Source organism: Amblyraja radiata, chromosome 32, assembly GCF_010909765.2.
Source record: "Amblyraja radiata isolate CabotCenter1 chromosome 32, sAmbRad1.1.pri, whole genome shotgun sequence".
In the NCBI taxonomy this organism is placed as follows: domain Eukaryota; kingdom Metazoa; phylum Chordata; class Chondrichthyes; order Rajiformes; family Rajidae; genus Amblyraja; species Amblyraja radiata.
The window spans coordinates 10914740-10936087 of NC_045987.1; the positions used below are offsets into that span (position 1 = coordinate 10914740).

The following is a 21348-nucleotide window of genomic DNA, read 5'->3' on the forward strand; positions in this document are numbered from 1 at the left end:
GCATTGAAATGAATGACATGGTCGCGATAAATGGAACCGTTCCTCTGTTGTCTTTGTGAATTAAAACAACAACATCAAGCTGGGAGTTTAACGCTGCCTGGTCTGATATCCGAGGACATTGTGGGAAACTAGAGAGGAAATTGCAGAAGTCCAGGTTGAAATTTACGAGTGGTCCTTAAATAGTGGAGAGGTGTTGGAAGACTGGAGGGTGGCAAATGTACTTCTTTCAAGAAGGGCGGCAAGGAAAATATTGGGAACTACAGGCCAGTGAGGTTAACATCTGTAGTTGGAAAGTTACTAGAGAGTATTCTGGGGGGTAGATACAGGCATTTGGATGGGCAAGGACTGATTAGGGATAGTCAGCATGCTTTTGTACGTGGGAGGTCGTGACTCACAAATCTGACTGTTTTTTTTGAAGACCAAAAAGGTTGATAAAAGCAGAGCTGTAGATGTTGTGTACATGGACTTCAGTAAGGCGTTCGACAAGGTTCTGCATGGTAGGCTGCTCTGGAAGGTTAGATCGCATGGGATCCAAGGAGAGATAGTTGAATGATAGTAAATTGGCTCCATGGAAGGAAGCAGAGGGTAATGGTGGAATGGTGCTTCTTAGACTGGATGCCTGTGACTAGGGTGTGCCTCAGGGTTCGGTGCTGGGCCCGTTACTGTTTGTCATCTACATCAATTATGTGGATGAGAACATACAGGGAAAGATTAGCAATTTTTGGATGGAATATTGCGGGAATAACGACGTTTAGAGCTACATTGCTTTGATAATCTGCTGTGATAACTCGCATTGACGTCGGTATAGAAACAAGGAACATGAGATACTAGATTACAGGTTAACAGTGCTTCACTTTATGGCATGTGAGGCTGGAGCTGCAGGTGTTGGCCTAACTTCGCAGCTACTTAAACACATCGCTCTAGTGTGCGAAGCCACACATTTCTTGTCATACCTGTACCACGGTCCCGACTACGTTTAAACCCAATTGCCTTTAAATATATTTAATTTGCAAATGAGTATTGTGTGCAGTTTTGGTCCGCGGATTTGAGGAAGGGCATTATTGCTATTGAGGGAGTGCAGCGTAGGTTTACAAGGTTAATTCCCAGGATGGCGGGACTGTCATATGCTGAAAGAATGGAGGGGCTGGGCTTGTATACTCTGGTGTTTAGAAGGATGAGAGGATATCTTGTTGAAACATATAAGATTATTAAGGGTTTGGACACGAGAGGCAGGAAACATGTTCCCGATGTTGGGGGAGTCCAGAACCAGGGGCCACTGTGTAAGAATAAGGGGTAAGCCATTTAGAACGGAGATGAGAAAACACTTTTTTCACACAGAGAGTTGTGAGTCTGTGGAATTCTCTGCCTGGAGGCCGGTTCTCTGGATAATTTCAAGAGAGAGCTAGATAGGGCTCTTAAAGATAGCGGAGTCAGGAGATATGGGGAGAAGGCAGGAACAGGGTACTGATTGGGGATGATCAGCCATGATCACATTGAATGGCGGTGCTGGCTCGAAGGGCCGAATGGCCTACTCCTGCACCTATTGCCTATTGTTACTGGTTACCTTAATGTCAAACGGGCTGTATTAATGTTTCTATGAAAGGAAGTTAAATGGTTGACCACATAACACGACTGGCTGGCCTTCACTGACACTCTCGCAATAAACAGATGGTCCCTCGAATATATGTCGATTGGTTCAGTAATAACACCCTCGCCCCACCCCCCTCACAAATGTATGGAAAGACTATATTTAAAGTGAGGGAATTTTTGCATCGCTTTAAAAGCATGTTTGCACTTCGCATTTAAACGAAAAATGGCCAATATCTTAAGAATACTTGCCATTGAAATATGTCGATGGCAGTAGGAAGATAGAAATATAAGACAGAGGAATTGGTAATTCTGGGCTCCGGCCTCTTCCCCCTCACAACCACCCGAAGAGCCACGCTGTTTGTCTACCTTTAACTATACATTTGATGATGTGTCTAACGAGCATTATTTCAGCGTCCATCCTACAGGGGAACAAAAACTAACAACAAACAAGTGATGATACAAGGTGCTGAAGTAACTCAGCGAGTCGGGCAGCATTGGTGGACACGTGACGCTTCGGGTCGCGACCCTTTTTGAGATTGATTGCCTGAATAAGGCGGAGACGGTAACAGGGTGTACCAACGAACGCCATTTGTTTCAACCGAACCAGCATCTGAAACCCGAGGGCACTTAGTTAATGTACATACACAGTGCGAACACATTCATGTCCCAACATAACATTTGTCGTGTTCAGGTTGCTTACCGTCCCGTTCTGAGAAAAGTGTCGAACACTATTAATCCCACCCACCCAGCTACTGATCGACCAGCTGAGTATTTGATGAACTCTGGTCTTTATGACGAGCAAGAATTGTAACCTGTCCCACTTAGGAAACCTGAACGGAAACCTCTGGAGACTTTGTGCCCTACCCAAGGTTTCCGTGCGGTTCCCGGAGGTTTTTGTCAGTCTCCCTACCTGCTTCCGCTACCTTCAACCTCCGGCAACCACCTGCAACCTCCGGGAACCGCACGGAAACCTTGGGTGGGGCGCAACGTCTCCAGAGGTTTCCGTTCAGGTTTCCTAAGTGGGACAGGTTACAATTCTTGCTCGTCATATACTTGTCTAAAATCCATTTGAAAGTTAACACTTATTTTGGAATTTTATTTTAATCGCTACATTAAAATGACAACAGAGTCTACATTCGTCCCACAGTTTAAGAACTAGAAACTTTATTCTAAAAATAAATTCAACCCAATTCTCGAGGCTGGCGCCCAGTTATCATTTATCAAATATTGTCATCTCCGTGTCTGTGCATTTATGTGTATAAGAAGGAACTGCAGATGCTGGAAAATCGAAGGTACACAAAAATGCTGGAGAAACTCAGCGGGTGCAGCAGCATCTATGGGGCTATCCATAGATGCTGCTGCACCCGCTGAGTTTCTCCAGCATTTTTGTGAACCGTGTATTTATGTGTATCTCGGTATATGTTTCTATGTACTATTTTTGTGTATAAAAAATATCACAAATTGCTAGAGTAACTCAGCACTTTGTGTTTTGCTCAAGCTTCCAGCAGTATCTTGTATATCAGTGTAAATATCTGTACCCCTTCAGTGCCGCGAGGAGAGAGTTATTACACGGATGCAGATACCAATATCCAAGGATAAAAATGTGAATTATATGTCTTTAATAATTAAGTCTACAACCTATCGTTGAGGAGGATAATTTCATGAGAGGAACGGCATTGTGTTGGAATAAAGACTACGCGAAAGGAGGCTGTCTCTCTGCACCGTCCCATTGTGTAAAAAACACACCGACACGTGCCTGGCTATGTATTTGGCGACACGGGTGAACACACCAGTCACTGCGACCCCCCTTCCTGTCAGCCCGAGGAGAGGACAATTTGCAGCGGCATTTGTTATGCTAAAGAGTGAACCTCCCAGAGGCGATTTGCGGGGTCAGCTGATCATAGGAATCCACTATTCGTTCTCTCACAGACACCAGTAGCTTCGGCTGCGACTCGCTGCCGCGGTTACCCAGGAGGGATTACACACTCCAACCCGCCACTTCTCCCAGTCATACACTTAAGATATTATTTATGAAGAAAATTTCCGTCGAAACTCGAAATAAAATGCTGCTGGAGCACCCTGGACCCACAAGCTGCACGAAATCCACAGATCGCCCACGTTTAAACGGCAGTGCAGGTAAGCGATATTCCAAATTGCTATCTCAGCTTGAATTTAATGATATTAAAATGTGCATTTCAGACAGCGGCTAAATTACACGGCTCCCTCTGTGAAATTTAAAAAAAGAGAACAGGGTCCTCCTTGCCACCGCACACACCTTCACATAAACCCGCGCATCCCTTTCTCAAGACGACAAATAATTCGGCGGTTGCTTCGTTTGAGCCGCCGGCTCCAACGGCCCTGGGCTAAAACAACAAAACACGCCCCGATATTTCAGTCAAAAGTTTAAGATATTCAAGACAAGGTGAACAAGGAAGCATTTTAAATGCGTTTGCAACAGTTTGACAGTCTTGCATGCAACGTCCGAATCCCATTATGATTTAACAAGCCAATATTAAAACCTTCTGCTGTCCCAGTTAATACTTATAATGAATGTGTAACGAATAATGTAATGTGAGAGGCTATTTAATATGCTGCACATTTTGTACGAATCAACACTCGGGCTGTTTTCGAGCGACATTCTTAAGGTTTTGAAGCAATGAGTGGATTGTATTAACCATTTTATTTTTGAAAGATAAATTGTAACTTTAACCACCCTCTGCTCGCTGGCAAGCGGTACACGTTATGAATATGCAATGAGGCTCATTGTTAGGAAATTCTATCAACAGATGTAGAGCGCGTGTCTGGTCTGGCCTGTCAATACTGGGGCATCATTCATTGTTCGCCGTTGGGAGAGACAGCGTATTATCAGAGTAGTATTATTCTGTAACCTCGAACAGCACGACTCACCAGTTTCGTGCCACCCCACCACCCCCCTCCTCCTCCTCCTCCTCCTCCTCCTCACTCCAACCCCACTGCTTCTACCCCGAAACCCCGAATGGAGTTGAAGTGAGTGTATCCCAGCCCCTGTCAGGTGAGGTTTCGATGCCACAGATATCTGCTGGTCTGCAGAGTTTCCAGCCTCCCACAGACGCTACAGCCCGTCCCATTCAATTATAACCCGCATGTGTTGCGCGTGTGTGGGAGGAGTGGGTCGGCTGGGAATGGGCGTGAGGTGTAATTAGGACTTTAGAGCGTGTTCCCAAATTCTCTCCTGACTTGGCCCAGTGAAGACCCGAGGGGGAGGCCCGTGTCCGGGAATATGATGTTTAAGAAGGAACTGCAGATGCTGGAAAATCGAAGGTAGACAAAAGTGCTGGAGAAACTCAGCGGGTGAGGCAGTATCTATGGAGCGAAGGAAATAGGCAACGGAACGTTGCCTATTTCCTTCGCTCCATAGATGCTGCCTCACCCGCTGAGTTTCTCCAGCACTTTTGTCTACCTCAGGGAATATGATTTTTTTTTTGTGTGGGTAGTGGGAGGCAGCGGTCATTGGTGTCCAATGTGGAACTCAAGTTGAGGAGAAATAAAATAGGGTCGTTTTCAGAAATTGCTCGATCGGCAATTATACCTTATCCGCAGGCAGACTGTATCGTCTGCACCGCCTTCGCCGTGTTTAATCGCACGGTTCCTAACATTATGTAAACGTTTTTTATAGGTAACCCAGACCACCGATTAAAAAAAAAATGTTGAGCCTGTAACTTCTCTCCCGGTCCCTTACAGCCTTTATTTCTACATTGCGTCTCCTCCACCGTTCCCCTCGCTGCAGTATTATTTATTTAGGAGGAAGTTGTCGCTGGTATTCTGAGACACTAAGGAACTGCAGATGCCTGTTTACAAAATAGAAACACACACAAAGTGCTGGAATAACTAACTCAGCAGAACAGGCAGCATCTGAGGAGGACATGGATAGGCGACGTTTTGAATCTGAAGAAGGGTCGTGTCCAAAAACGTGGCCGATCCATGTCTCGACCGACCGAGTTACTCCAGCACTCTGAGCATAGAACATAGATCAGAAATAGGCCCTTCAGGCCACGATGTCCATGCAGCCCATGATGTCAATTTAGATTGCTTGATATTTAGTGATTTGCACAACCAGTAGAATATGTGATGTGTATATGGGTGAGAATTACAGAACGATACTGTGACGATTCTTACACTTAGTAGTCCAAACCAACGTTTAAAACGGTGGTACACAAAAATGCTGGAGAAACTCAGCGGGTGCAGCAGCATCTATGGAGCGAAGGGAATAGGCAACGTTTCGGGCCCTTCTTCAGACTGATTTAAAAAGGTGGTGTGGCTGATTAATCTTGGTGAGATTCAAACTGTACCGAGGGAACAATATACTCTCGTTATCATGAAAAAATAATTTCATCCTTTCACTGGTCAGATTTTCGTGCTTCTGATTTGGGCGATTTGAAATTATATCCAATGTTATAACTTTAAAAAAAATCAAGTGAGAGTTTTGATGCGTTCTGCACCCAGGATAAGATGGAACAATCTTGTTTGTGAAATGTCCCATTCTTGAATTTGGAATTTGTCTCGGCTCCAAACGAGTTACCGGGGTTCAAAGTCAGACGTTAAACGAACCGAGCCATTTGTCCTGTTAGAACACGAAGATAAAGGCAGAACATGCTGGAGATTTTCAGCAGTTCGGGCAGCAACCGGAGAAAAGTTGAAGTTGTAGCCGGTGACATTCCGTCAAGGGGTTTGACGATATTCTCCCCATGGATGCTGACTGGGTTTTTTTTGTGGAATTTGTTTTATTTTTGGATTTTCATTATCTGTAGTTTTATTTTTGCTTTATTCTCCCATTATCTTTATAGCACAGTTGCGCCGGTCTGTGCGTGTGTGTGTGTGTGTGTGTGTGTGTGTGTGTGTGTGTGTGTGTGTGTGTGTGTGTGTGTGTGTGTGTGTGTGTGTGTGTGTGTGTGTGTGTGTGTGTGTGCATGTGTGTACGTGTGCATGTGTGTGTGTTTGTGCATGTGTGTGTGTGTGTGCATGTGTGCATGTGTGCTAGTGCATGTGTGTGTGTGTGCATGTCGAGGTTAATATAAACCTCTAGAAGCCGACAGTGTTGGATTTAGACTTCCTAAACACTCACCGACCAACTTTACGCGTCCTTCTCTTCTACTCCACCCCTTCATGGTTGAACCCCGGCGGATCGGGGTTATGCCTCGTTCAAGACATTACTCTCACGCCAAGTTTTATCCCCATCGCCACCACCCCTTTATGCCAGCGATCAATAGGGCGTAAAAATATTTATTGGAGCGTTACAAAGTTAGAAATAATCATTGCAGCTCGGCACACCTTTCACCAAAGTGTGTTTGATATACTCCAAGAAGCCAAACAAATGGGCCATTGATTTTGAATTCATCAGAAGATACATCAGTAGCGCTGCATTTGATTTCCCAAGGCTCCGCTCGGCTTTAAAGATCAGTGTCAATAAAATTTATCAGGCGGTTACTTAAGATTTTATTGAGCGCCGGCAACTTCGAATGTAAACATTGAGGGTTTTTTTTTTAACACGTTTTACTTTTACAAAATACAACCGCATTTTATATTTGTTTCTGAATAAAGCCCGTGTTTTTTTTTGTTGATGAAAACATTGTGGCTTTAACGACGGGGAGTCTGGGGTGAATTTCTGCCAAACCTGGAGGTTTCTGAAGGAAGCGCCACTGTGTTATCGGTCAAAAACTGCGGGCAGCTTTTGAGGCCGGGTCTCTGAGTGGAGTCTTTAGTCCGACCATGTATGTGTTGTTCAGAAGGATAACATGACACGGGGGACAATAGGTGGGTGAGTACAGAACACCAACGAGGTGCGGAATGAAATTGAAGCTTTGCTGTTGCTTTGCCACACAGGTGACTCTTTTTCTTCCCTCCACCCGAGTGTCCTTCGTCATACATACATTAGTTTGTTATTTGATCGATATGTTTAACTGACGCAGTTACCTCAAACATATCTTCCAGTTCTTGCCATAAGCTAGAGTACTGTCCGATTCACCTCTACCCCAATACGGACATTGGACTTAGTCTGTGGAAATGATACGCTACAATGAATGCTGAAAATAATATTCTGCATTCTGTACCTTGCACCTTTTGCACTTCAGTTTAACTTGAACGTATGTATCTAAATAGTATTATCTGGTTTGATTTGGATAGCATGCAAAACAAAGCTTTTCACGGTACCTCGGTACACAAGGCAATAATAAACCTCAACCTAGCCGCATGTAGCGTGAGTTATGCAAAGATGACACTGACATCTTGTCTGACACGTAGATAAGGCAGATCGTGCATGTATCACACCAGTGCTATAAAAGGTAGAATGATTGCATAATTGTCCAAACACATCAAGCTATCAGTGTTTAAGAAGGAACTGCAGATGCTGGAAAATCGAAGGTACACAAAAATGCTGGAGAAACTCAGCGGGTGCAGCAGCATCTATGGAGCGAAGGAAATAGGCAACGTTTCGGGCCGAAACCCTTCAGGGTTTCTCCCTCACCTACGCTGTATGGGAAGCTGAAAGCACTAACTTTACTGGATCTCCTTTCGATATTTGAACGAGCATCAGGGTTTCGGCCCGAAGCGTTGCCTATTTCCTTCGCTCCATAGATGCTGCTGCACCCGCTGAGTTTCTCCAGCATGTTTGTGTACCTTCAAGCTATCAGTACCGTGTGGGCCATTAACACTGGAGAGATGCTCGTTCAAATATCGAGAGGAGATCCAGTAAAGTTAGTGTTTTCAACTTCCCATACAAATATTTGAAACATTGGTTATATAATTCAAAGATAGACAAAAATGCTGGAGAAACTCAGCGGGTGAGGCAGCATTTATGGAGCGAAGGAATAGGCGACGAGACCCTTCTACAGACTAATTCAAAGGTTTCCGCCCAGCTCAGTACCGGCGAAACAAACGCCATGGACACTTCTCGTTTCCTCGAGCGTATGTGAGGGAGAAAAATATGAGATTTGCCCCCCTTGAGCAGAACGAGTCTGGCCACTCGCAGACTCGGTAGATGAACATATAGCTTTGAATGAATAGACAATTAAACCATCGCCTGAAACAGAACTGTGAAGAATAAAAAAACAAGAATATGATTCTGCAAGCGCATTGAGTTTGAGATCATTATTTAGCCACACCTGTATGTGAAACTCAACTATGCACGGGGGAAGATACAGTCTCGGCAATTGGTCAAAATTCTCAAGCATCGCGACTGTGGATAGTTCAGACTTCCCAAACCACATAAATGCTGGAGAAACTCAGCGGGTGTAAGCACACCACCCCTCCCAACCTTTCCTTCTCTGTATCTATGAACCGCTTCTTTGGAAAGTGTCTTTAGACGAAGTGCATCGAGTTAACATTTAAGATTCATGATATTTAGAGGACTTAAACGTTAAAAAAAAAACCGGCAGCGACATAGCATTCACTATAAATTATATTAAAACTCTGACATACAAATGTAGCCCCTTTTATCGTAAAAATGCAAGAAGATTGTGTTTTTGTTCCTAGTTATTTTTCGAGGGGTTAGGGAATTAGAGTTGGCGGGTGTCGGAGACGGGGATGGGGAAACAAGGCGAGAAACTCGTTTATTTGCTATATTGTGTACACCAGCATCTACAGTTCCCTGTGTACTCGTGTGTCTTTACTGCTGACCTGGTAATACGGCGCCTTGTCCCAAACCGCCCAGTCACTGCAGGAAGCTCTGCAGCGGAGATGGGATCACACGGTTTCGGTTCTTCCCATGGACTTTAGTGGTTGGGTTACTGGTGGTCTCTGGTACTTGTGTGTCTCAACATCTGTTTATAAACCGAGATGCCTGTATGCGTGCAGATGATTCGGCATATACTTGGGTGCTTGCGCGGGTGTGTATGTGTGTCTGTAAATGTGTGTTCATGTGTTTGCTTGTGTGTGTGAAAGTGTTTATGTAAATGTATTTGCGTGTGTGTGTGCGCGCGCTGGCCTCGGTATACATTTTATATCCGAATTAATGTCTGGGCTCCGTTTTTGTATTTGCATATATGTATATGAGTATTTTGACACGTGCATTTCTTGCTTATGTTAAAATTTCTGTGCGTTTTGCATATGAGGATGTTTTGTTTGTGTGTGTGTGTGTGTGTCTGTGCGTGTGTATGTGTGTGTGTGTGTGTGTGTATGTGTGTGTGTGTGTGTGTGTGTGTGTGTGTATGTGCGTGTGTGTGTGTGTGTGTGTGTGTGTGTGTGTGTTTGGGTGGATGTGCTTGTACGTGTTTATACTTTGGCGTTTATGTGTGACGTACATGTGTGAACCAGTGTCCTGTAGATATGTGTATGTGCGCGCGTGTGGGTGTGTGTTGGTGTGTGTGGGTGTGTGTGTGTGTGTGTGTGTGTGTGTGTCTGTGCGTGTGTATGTGTGTGTGTATGTGTGTGTGTGCACGGCTGGTGAGCCTCACCAAGCGAATGGACGGCCAAGCGGTGACAATAACCATACCTGGAAAGCAGGGCAAATTCGAGTCCTTGCTTTTGGCGCAAGGAACAGCAAGATAGGTAGATTATAATAAAACACTAAACTCAGCAAAAGAAATGGGGGCCTTACTAAACAACGATCTGCCGATCAGAACCAGTTACTAGATCACATTGTACAATGGATACGGGGATTGTAATGTTGTCTTAACTCTTATTACAAACCCCAGACAACCTACCCCCCCCCCCCCCCCCAACAGCTCATGCACTGTTCCCAACCATGTAGATTGACCCATCTTGTACTCCCAGTTTTAGACGCTGTGTAATGAACATGAGGGGTCAGGCAGAACCAGAATTCAAACGTATTTCAATTCAGGATTCGAACACGTCATACATTCTCAATTATTTAAGATAGGCACACATTGCGAGAACAACTTCATTGGGTAACAATTTCACGGCTACTTTTACATTTTAGGAATAGTGCCTCATGCGCAGTTGACCACAAAATGAGCGGCCGCCAACCCAACTATAATACTAATAATTTTGCTTTAGAATTAATTTACTGAGCATTGTAGATGACGCTTCCTCTATATGTTCGGGGTTTATTGCAGTGATTTTCTTTAGCCACACAGAAGCTTGTGTATTTTATTTTAATCTGGCAATATGTCTGGGGCATAATTATGGTAATATTTTTTAATGAAAACATCAAATTAGTTATTAGCGTTGCAATATGATTTTTTAATTTAACATTATTGCAGATTGCAAGGCTCATCTTTGTGGCTGGCGATTTATTTTCCTTTTGTCATTAAATCTTGGTTCTTATCTCGGTAATGCCTCGGATTATGGTTAAACCAGACTGCGGATTAGGGGCACACTGATGTTTTGGGGGCTGACATATGCCTCGTCTTCTCTTCTGCCCCCACCATCTCAACGCTCCTCGAGCCGTTTATATCCAGAATAACAAGCGGATACTTTGAGCTAGACCGCATATGTTGAAGAAAAAAATGTGATTATAATATTGCAGTTCATCAATGGGGCAAAGTTCAGTTTGTGATGGGTCTTCGAGTGTATTTTTTTTTAAAGTGATATAAATGTAAGGGATACATTGGTCCATAATTTAGTTAATGGGAGTCGACATTTTACATTTAAAATTATGTTAAATTGCATCGTGAAATTAAACGCATTCCCAGTTTTATATTAGAAATTTCGCTGACTAGTATAAACGCAAATATTCACCAGCAAGCATTAACATTCGACTTGATACGCAAAGCCTACGGCCAGACTATTCCTCCAAACCCACTGTCATCCATTTTCGGTACCCCTCCCAACACCAACCTCTCTGTTGCGGTGAAACGGGTTCTAGCTTTTACAACCTTGTTAGCCCGGAGACTGATCTTGCTTAACTGGAGGCTCACCTGTCCCCCGACACACGCCCGCTGGATTAAGGGGGTGCTTTACAATTTAAAGCTTGAAAAACTTAGGTTCTCTCTCAAAGGCTCTACCAAGACATTCCTAGATACATGGAACCTTTTCTTGGAACTTGTTAACTTAACTTGGCCCCGGACTCGGAAGAGGACTGAGTGCTCTCCACCATTGTTCTGCTCTACTGCAGCTGCTCTGCCCTTAACCTCCCCCCCCCCCCCCCACCTCCCCACACTTATTTATTTAATTACTTACTTATTTATTGTTATTAGTGACCCCCTTTTTTTTTTTTCTTCTTTTTTTTTAGTACTTTTTGTTTCGTTTATCTTATCATATTTGTGTGGATGTGTATGTATGTGAGTGTTGTTTGTCCCCGTTTGGTTCCGACCTGATTCGGGTGGGTTGAAGGTGGGTAAGGATAAGGGCTTTGAGGGTCGCTTACATACTGGTGCACAATTATGCCTTGACTGTCACTGTCTGTTATCATTGTATGTATGCAAATTGCTGTGAAATTCAAATAAAAAGATTTAAATCATAATATTGCAGTTCATCAATGGGGCAAAGTTCAGTTTGTGATGGGTCTTCGAGTGTATTTTTTTTTTCAGTGATATAAATGTAAGGGATACATTGGTCCATAATTTAGTTAATGGGAGTCGACATTTTACATTTAAAATTATGTTAAATTGCATCGTGAAATTAAACGCATTCCCAGTTTTATATTAGAAATTTCGCTTACTAGTATAAACGCAAATATTCACCAGCAAGCATTAACATTCCGTTTGTGAGCATTCGTTACCATCAGCCAATATTTCAGCGGTGAACCAACGTTGTTAGAGAAGGTTTGGGCACAAGTCCCAATGAATCGGGGGTCCAAGAATGGGTACAACGACGCGTTGGGTATCAGGATGGGTAGGGGGGCCATTTCATTTCACACAGAGCATAGCATAGATCGAAATCGACTCTAGTCACCCGTTACTGACGAGAACGGAGGAAACACAAGGACATCTAGAACTATCGGTCGCTACATCCTCGACCACCACCGGCGCCCGTTCACCGCAAACCGGGCGTTGAAACTGATCAAATATACCGCGGGACAACAGGTTAATCCGTGGAATTGTATTCGGGTAACAATACATGAGATTTAGTGAAAGTATCGTGGAATCGTCAGAGAACAATTCCGCTGGCCACGACTCCAACTGAAAAGAGAGTACATCGGGGGGACCAGACTTTCTGAACTCAACATCCAAAATCCAGTAATCTGTAACCTGCTTTTACTTTGTGCTTTGTGAAAACATATTTATATTTACTCTCCGTATAAGACCTGTTGCTTTAACAGCTCATTGTGCGCGTCTGCATGAGGGTGTGTGTGTTGTGTGTGTGTGTGTGTGTGTGTGTGTGCGTGTGCATGTGTGTGCGTATATGTTCGTCTATATACATCAGTGTGTGTATTTGTGTTGTTTGTGTGTGTGTGTTTTATCCATGCGTTTGTCTACGTGTGTATTTCGGTGTGTTGCTGACACCGTTTCCACCCCCAAGTTTGCAGTTTTAATGCGACTCGTGTTCTTACATTTCGAGCACACGGCTCGGATGTGACATGTAAGTGAAGCCGTGTTTCTAGTTTGCTCTCCTCTCCCCTCCCTGACCGTCACTGCCCATTAGTTCAGTTTATTTCGCCGTTATCACTTTACCCTTCGGCTCGATGACATTATTGGATTTCAGCGGGCGCCAGTATTTTGCTGCATTATTGATGATCGAGCCCGGATCATTCCCATGATTTCCAAGGGCACCCAGGTTATTTATTTCTCCCGCCGCCAGCGTCCTGTACCATGGTCAGCGGGTCGCCTTCGGAATAGACTGTGTGGGGGGGGGGGGGGGGGGGGGGGGGGGGGGGGGGGGGGGGGGCCAGTCTCTTGCAAGGTGCTTTACTATGTAAACGGCAGGTGTGTACAACAGTGTCACACTTAGACATGGGATTAATTTATCCAGTTCTGAAGAAGGGTCTCGACTCGAAATGTCACCCATTCCTTCCATCCAGAGATGCTGCCTGTCCCGCTGAGTTAATCCAACATTTTGTGTCTATCCTCGTTGAATTTATCCAATACTACATGTTCAAGGACACATATTTTATCGATTTATCGTGAACTATCCGCCAGTCATACAGTCTTGTTAATGTTAATATCGATGTTTAATGTGGAATAAATATACCGGGTGAACATTATTTCCATCAACGAGTGGTGGGGGCCTTGATCTTCAGTGGCGGAGATCTTCAATACATGTGAGGTTTAATTTAGTTTAGTTTAGACAATTAACCTACAAACCTGGACGTCTTTGGGGTGTGGGAGGAAACCGAAGATCTCGGAGAAACTCTATGCAGGTCACGGGGAGAACGTACACACTCCGTACAGACAGAACCCATAGTCAGGATCGAACCCGGGTTGGCAGTAGCTGCTCTACCGCTGCGCCACCGTGCTACCCTCAAGTGTTGTAACCTGTTGTGGCCCAGGCAGTGGGCAATGGGACGAGGCTGGCTTCATGCTGACGCGATGGCCAACGTCCTGAGCCCCAATTTTCCACAATGTACAAACTGATTGAAATATACAGCATGGAAGCAGGCCCTTCGGCCCAACCGAGTTCACGCCGACCACGACCACTCGTTCCCACTAGTCCTATGTTGCCTCACTTTCGCATTCACTCCCGACATATTGGGGCCTATTTTACAGAGGCCAATCAACCGACAAACCTGCACGTCTTTGAGCTGGCGGGGAGGAAACCGGAGCACCCGGAGGAAACCCATTTGGACACAGAGAGAACGTGCAAACATCACACAGACAGTACCCGAGCCCAGGATAGAACCCGGGTCTCTTTCGCTTAGCACCAGCTGTACCAGCTGTTGAACTTTGAGTTCAAGTTGGTTTATTACTGCTCTCCTGAATGCTGTCAATTAATAATTTTAATACCATGAGAGTAACATAGAAACATTGAAAATAGGTGCAGGAGTAGGCCATTCGGCCCTTCTGGTGGGTCCATTATGCAGCGAGGGGTATTATCCGGTAAATGTAGACACAAGGAACCGCAGATGCTGGAATATTCAGCACAACACAAAGTGCTGGTGTGACTCAGAGGGAGCGTGGAGGGACGACTTTGGGTCGGTCCCTTCTTCATTCATAAATTCTGTGCGCCAGTAAGGAGGTAGCTACTGCCTTCCAATTCATTCCCCGTTATTATTACAACCTCATTATAACCGTATTATGATCAACACGGCGTTTAATGATCCGCGCGGTCGCTTTCAGCGGCGCCGCAGGTTGGAGCAGGTGTTATTTCAAGAGGAAGTTTAGGAACCAAACCTCCACGCAAGTTCATGGTTCATCATTTGATCCGTTCCCCCGTATAAAAACAATCAGAAGGATAAACGGTTTGCGAAATAAAATTGTCCACTTTCAGGAATAAGGAACCTAAATCTAACCACTGTGGCGATGTCCTTATCCCTGCAATTATTCACTTTAGCCGGATTTTATCCATGGGAAATAGCCGTGAACAAACACAGGAAATAGTGGCATCAAATTTGAATAAATATGCTAGTTTTTATATGCCTTTTCTCATTAACGGCAGACTGGTTATGATAAAAGACACAAGAAAATGCAGATACTGGAATCTAGACTAAAAAACACAAAGAACTGGAGTAATCATAACGAGGTTGTAATGATAACGGGGAATGGATTGGAAGGTGGTAGCTACCTCCTCTTTGCCGGGTTAATCACCTCCTTACTGGCGCACAGAATTTATTAATGAAGAAGGGACCGACCCAGAGTCGTCCCTCCACGTTCCCTCGCAGATGCTGCCTGGCCCACAGAGTCACACCAGCACTCTGCGTTGTGCTTAATATTCCAGCATCTGCGGTTCCTTGTGTCTACATTTACCGGATAATACCCCTCGCTGCATTATCGACCAACCAGAACCAGAACCAACATAAAACAGTTTGGTGTGAAAGTAACGTCCGCTGTGTCCCTTATACCGAAGTTGCTTAATTGATCAACTTCACAGTCCCGTGACGAAGTGGCGTCAAAAACGGAGCGCGCTCCACGCACGGATTCATCTCCAGTGCGGGGTTGTTCCACTTTAGATAGACACAAAAGCTAGAGTAACTCAGCAGGTCAGACAGCATCTCTGGAGGAAGGAAATAGGTGACGTTTCGGGTCGAGACCCTTCTTCCGCGAGCCCCGCTGAGTTACTCCAGCTTTCTGTGTTTATCTTCGGTTTAAACCAGCATCTGCATTTCTTTCCTACACGGTTCCACTTTCGTTAGCATCAACTGAGGTAATACAAGATTCTACACACATTGTTGACTGAGCTTGGACGCCAAAGTATTTTCATTTACATTTTTAATAAAACCCCACTCTGCCTTATTTCAAGATCCGTGATAGTGAACTTAAAGTGGATTGAACATTCGCACCAGTGTTCCTGTAATTAGTTTTGTGCCTTTGAATGGGGGGGGGGGGGGGGGGGGGGGGGGGGGGGGTCATTGAATCCAGCAATTCCTATGTTTAAAAAAAACGTCTGTATAATAACGAATTAGTTTGTTTTAAACTTGGTTAAAACCCGTAAATAATGTAATTAAACTGCGTGGGCCAGAACCAGGTTCACTCCTGTACAAATTAGAAAGGCCCTTTGTTGTCTGAATATCGTATTTTACTTTCTCTGGGGGCTCCTGTTCTCGCTGGGCAAAACCAAACATCCCACCTGCTGCTATTTGACCTGAAATTGACCCAGATGGTGCGAACAGGTGCGACTGGGGAGTTTGCTGGCAAATGATGCGGGGTTAGCGCGCAATGGACAACGAGTCCACTCACCTGTCGAGATTGGCCAACCACTCTCCCGGTCACCAATTGGCTAGTACGTGTCACCGGTGACACGACTTCACCCTTCCGTTACCCTAATTTCCTGTTGATCCATTAGCTGAGTTTTGTCGGAACTGTGTCTCGTCAAGAACTGGCCTTTATGGAATAGGGCGGGGTGGAAGGAAACGCCTCTATAATTCCCTGCTCGACGAAAGAGAGGATCTGGGATTTTGTCCTGGACTTGCTTTCTCATTATCTCCCACCCTCACTTTCCCCACTCCTCGCCACCCATCATAAAGAGACATAATTAAATATATCGCGTTCTGCTCTGAATGTTGCTCAAACCAGGAGACACTATTCAAAGGATTCTGCCCGGGTTCCGTAAATCTCGAGGTTACTATTGCAGCGCAAGTCTTCTGCCTCACCACTTTCCCAGTTTCCGGGTTCGGAGAATCCATATATCAGGGATTCACCTTTCTGGAAGTTGAGTTGGATGGTAATCCGAGTGGAGACTCTGTCCCACCCACTGAGGGCAAAGGGATTATCTCAAATCTGCAAATCAGAAGCAAGTAATCGGCCGATTTAAAGAAAAAACATCGGAGTCGCAGTAAGAAAATAAGGTGGTCTTGGTTGGTTTGGAGCGGAAGTGCTTACAAAACACATCCTGCAAAGGCTCGTCCTTGTGAATGTCACTATGTGTGAGTGTGCGTGGGCGTGTGTGTGTGTGTCTGTGTCTGCGTGTGTACGTGTGTCTCATGTATGGATGTGGGGTACCAATAATGGATTCTCACGTTGGCTGGCAAGCTGAATTTCTTATTAATATGGACTATCCATAATATGAAATATCCACAATTCGGTCTGAAGAAGGGTCTCGACCCGAAACGCCACCCATTCCTTCGCTCCATAGATGCTGCCTCGCCCGCTGAGTTTCTCCAGCATTTGTGTCTACCATTGAGATAACAATCTGCTTCCTTGTGTTTGCCGCCAAAGTGAATAACCTCCCACTCAACCTGTCCATGTCACCCTGCAACCCCCTAGCATCCTCTTCTCAGTTCACACTGCCACTCAGCTTTGTGTCATCTGCAAATTTGCTAATGTTACTTTTAATCCCACCATCTAAATATTAATATATATTGTAAATAGTTGCGGCCCCAGCACCGAGCATTACGACACTCCACTCACCACTGCCTCCCATTCTCACAGAGACCCGTTAATTCCTACTCTTTGTTTCCTGACTGTCAACCAATTCCCTATCCATGTCAATACCCTACCCCCAATACCATGTGCTCTAATTTTGCCCACTAACCTCCTGTGTGGAGCCTTATCAAAGGCTTTATGAAAGTTCAGACACACTACATCCACTGGCTCTCCTTCATCCATTTTACTAATCACATCCTCAAAAAATTCCAGAAGACTAGTCAAGCAGGATTTCCCCTTCATAAATCCATGCTGACTTGGACCAATCCTTTTACTATCCAAATGCGCCATTATTAATACTTTAATAATTGACTCCAGCATCTTCCCCACCACAGAAGTCAGGCTAACCTGTCTATCATTCCCCGTTTTCTCTTCCCCGTTCGCTCCTTTTATGAAAAGTGGGATAACATTGGCTACGTTGGTTCTTCCTGTACTGGGAATATATTGAATCCTTGAACGAAGTTTCGTTGTAATATTGTCAGGTGCTTCTGAATATTGTAAATTGGAGACAACGTCCCATGTTGTGTTATTATTCGTGTTTAACTTGGTTCTGTGTGTGCAGATATTCCACTTTGTGCCGGCTGCAATCAACACATCGTGGACAGGTTTATTCTGAAGGTCCTGGACCGTCACTGGCATGGGAAATGCCTGAAGTGTAGCGACTGTCAGCAACAACTGACCGAGAAATGCTTCAGCCGAGGAGAGAGTGTCTACTGTAAAGAAGATTTCTTCAAGTGAGTTCAGTTTTATCTATCCCTTCCCATCTGCGTGTCGCTCTACCTCTCAACCTGTCATCCCAGTCACCTTCCCAGTCAGGAAACATTGGGAAGCCTCAGTCTGAGGCCAAAACTGACAGCAAATAACACCCGTGCCTCGAGATTGTTTTACAACTGTGGACATGCATCAATGGAAACAGGCGTCAGATGATGGTTGCATTTAACTCAAAGTCGCTGTCCAAATTTTCAATTGCAACCCACACTCTATTTCGAACTAGCTTTATTTAAAAAAAAAAAGAAACTATTTTCACAAAGAGATTGTAGAATGAACTTCCTGCCGTGATTTAGTTTTGGTTTAACGTACATATATTTTGCAGAAGGTATCTAATGATTGAGCAGATAAGTCGCCGGTTTGGACTAAATAGGCAACATTGCATTGGATGAGACACGAGGAGCTGTAGATGCTGAATCTTGAGCAAAACTCGTGCTGGAGGAACTCAGCGGGTCAGGCAACACCTGCGGTGCGAACGGACAGACCTCATTTCTCGTCGGGTCCCTGATCTTTCACAGATGCTGCCTGACCCGCTGAGTTCACCAGCAGTTTTTGCCCCAGACTGCATCGTCCGCCATTCACCTGTGTCTCCATGGCCCGCTGAGTTACTGCCTGTAGCTTTTTGTGTCTATCATATTCTCATTGCTTGTTTATTTACAAATTTAAATGTAGCGTGCGGCTGTAGGGTGCAATGACTTAGTGGAAGCAACCACTTCCCCAAATCTCTCCACCCCTACCCATCCTTCCAATTTCCCTCACCTCGTAGAATCACGCGGTGACTTCAATGCTTGCCTCAAGCGATTGGGGGAGAACTCGAGATCATGGCTGGAGCGGTTTACCGGAGCATTGTCATCCGATGTATCATTGGACCAATTCGGGAGCATACGGAGTCAAGGTCACAGAGTTATACAGTGTAGAAACGGGCTCTTCGACCCAACTTGCCCGCACTGACCAACTTGCCCCAGCTACACTTGTCCCACCTGCATGCGTTTGGTCCATATCCATCCAAACCTGTCCAATCCATGTACCTGCCTAACTGTTTCTTAAAACATCACACATCCCATGAGAATTCTTCGAGGAAGAGCAGGGAATGTCGTGGCCAATATTAATTCCTCGGCATATGACCTAACCCCGGGCAAGCCTGGAGGTGATCACGCTTTTTTTTTTGCGGGCCCTGTCTCTGTAAAACCATTGGCTGCAGAGTTTCCTGCAACTTACAAGCTGTAGTTCCCCTCTATGTAGATATCCCAAATCTCTTGTCCGTACCGTCACTGTACCGGCCCGCATCTGGGTCATAAAAGGCGTTCTATCAAAATGAAACGACGTGTCTGGATTTTAAATTTCGGCTAACAACAGTGTTTAAAAATGACAAGGTGTTCACGGAAAATTGCAAAAAGATAATTAAGCTGAAGGTTTGTCTTTTGATACTGAATATATCAAATTTAAATGTGTTAAATTTACCTAACAATTCAGCCATCAATTACAAACTTCCAGAAGAAGAATATGTTAGTCTTTAACAGTAATCCGTTTACATATTGGGGCAGATGTATCGATAAAGCGAATTCCTCTGGTTTTGAAACCTGGCCTGAGCTTTCTCAGAACAAAATAGGTTCCCTGTACCGGTTTGTTATTGACAGGTTATCTGCGTTCTGTACCTGATAGAAACTAATCGCTGGCGGCGCCCTTTATACAGATGGCAATATTCGACATCTTATTTATATTCTAAATGGATATTGCATATTTTGGGCGTTTACATATAGGGCAGGTTGATGTGATAATTATGTACAAAGGCGGAAGGGTCCACCGTTTATTTTGGATATTAATATCGTTCCTTACCTTTCCACACAATATATATTGTATAAGATGAGATTCGCAGTGGTGTGTTATTAAATGAAATGTAGCGTCCAGAAACAAGCAAACCGGTTTAATAACGGCGTGGACACAGGCGAACACACACGCTGGCCCAGTCACACATCCAACCAAAGAACTAAGCCTCTTATTTGTCTATTTTTTTTCTTATTTTTATTTTCTGAGCTAGGACGATTAATATCTCTCTGCCATCTTCTTGCTTAAACGAGAGATTGAAAGGAAAGGATTAGCCCGTCCAAATCCCCCCCAGCCGCTGAACTGGGTCACTACACTGACAAGCGGGGGTTGGCGGAAAGTGGAGTCCGAATCAGCTACCCAGGTCTTTAAGAGGAGCCTTTTGTTAGCATTGACGGACGAGCAAAAAGAGATTGAGTACAGGACTCTACCCAAGGCTAGAATAGTACCCCGCGTCATTACTCACGTGTAATTAATATGCAACATCAGTGCGCTTAATACACGACACTTATTAATATAAACATGATATTTAATTTTGTAGATATTTTTCTGAGCGTTGCCAACTTTATTTTTGAACGCAACCTTTTTTTTAAAATGAATCTTGGATTTTAGCAAGCAAAATGTATTCCTCTTAACAAAATTAAAATTACTGACAACATTATGAATGTCTAATCAGGGACATTGGTTTCTCCACTGACGCAACCAAACGAATTCTCGGTCGGTTGTGATGGAGGGGGTTGTGTTAGATGAAATGCCTCGTAACTTCAATTTACCCTGTCATTTCTCCGTGACTATATCGTCAGGGGGAGTAACGTATATGGATTTCTGCAAAAGGAACCACCTGAAAGTAAACCTTGATTAAAAAATGCGTTCCGAATAAGACTCATTCCACCCCCGATGCACCCTGTTCCCCCTTTAAATTAGAATAGCGTCAATTTTCAACTTTTCATTGTATTGAGAGTACACCCTTGCATTGTATAATTCACGAATATTTTCTAAAGACTCCTGCACGATTAAATCCCGTTTTGGGATTAATTAGGTCAGTAGGAGCAGGGGACGTTGGGAAATCTGCCTTCGGTGGGTTCACTTATTCACAAAGGAAATTCAGTCAGATCTAAAAATGCGGATCTGTTGTGAGATAACAACATCAACCTCTAAATGTCACCGCACTGTTAAAATATTTTGGAACGGTAATACGGACAGCACCATTGTGGGAAAGTGTTCAACTAATGAAGTAAAATGTAGTCGTGCTCTAAAAACAACAGGGGATCGGCTA

The 21348-nt window shown here is 44.4% G+C and overlaps 1 protein-coding gene across 2 annotated transcripts in view; it reads left to right on the forward strand.

Moving 5' to 3' along the window:
- The window catches only part of LOC116990845 (LIM/homeobox protein Lhx3-like), a 113731-nt gene that overhangs the window by 59007 nt on the left and 33376 nt on the right, over positions 1-21348 (forward strand). Inside the window, exons 1-2 of one of the 2 annotated variants that reach the window (XM_033048901.1) lie at positions 3091-3726; positions 18043-18214. In XM_033048901.1, the coding sequence (XP_032904792.1) occupies positions 3621-3726; positions 18043-18214 (278 nt within the window). In that variant the 5' untranslated portion in view covers positions 3091-3620. Of the gene's footprint in view, positions 1-3090; positions 3727-18042; positions 18215-21348 lie in introns of those variants that run through there. The other variant, XM_033048902.1, reaches the window with a different exon arrangement.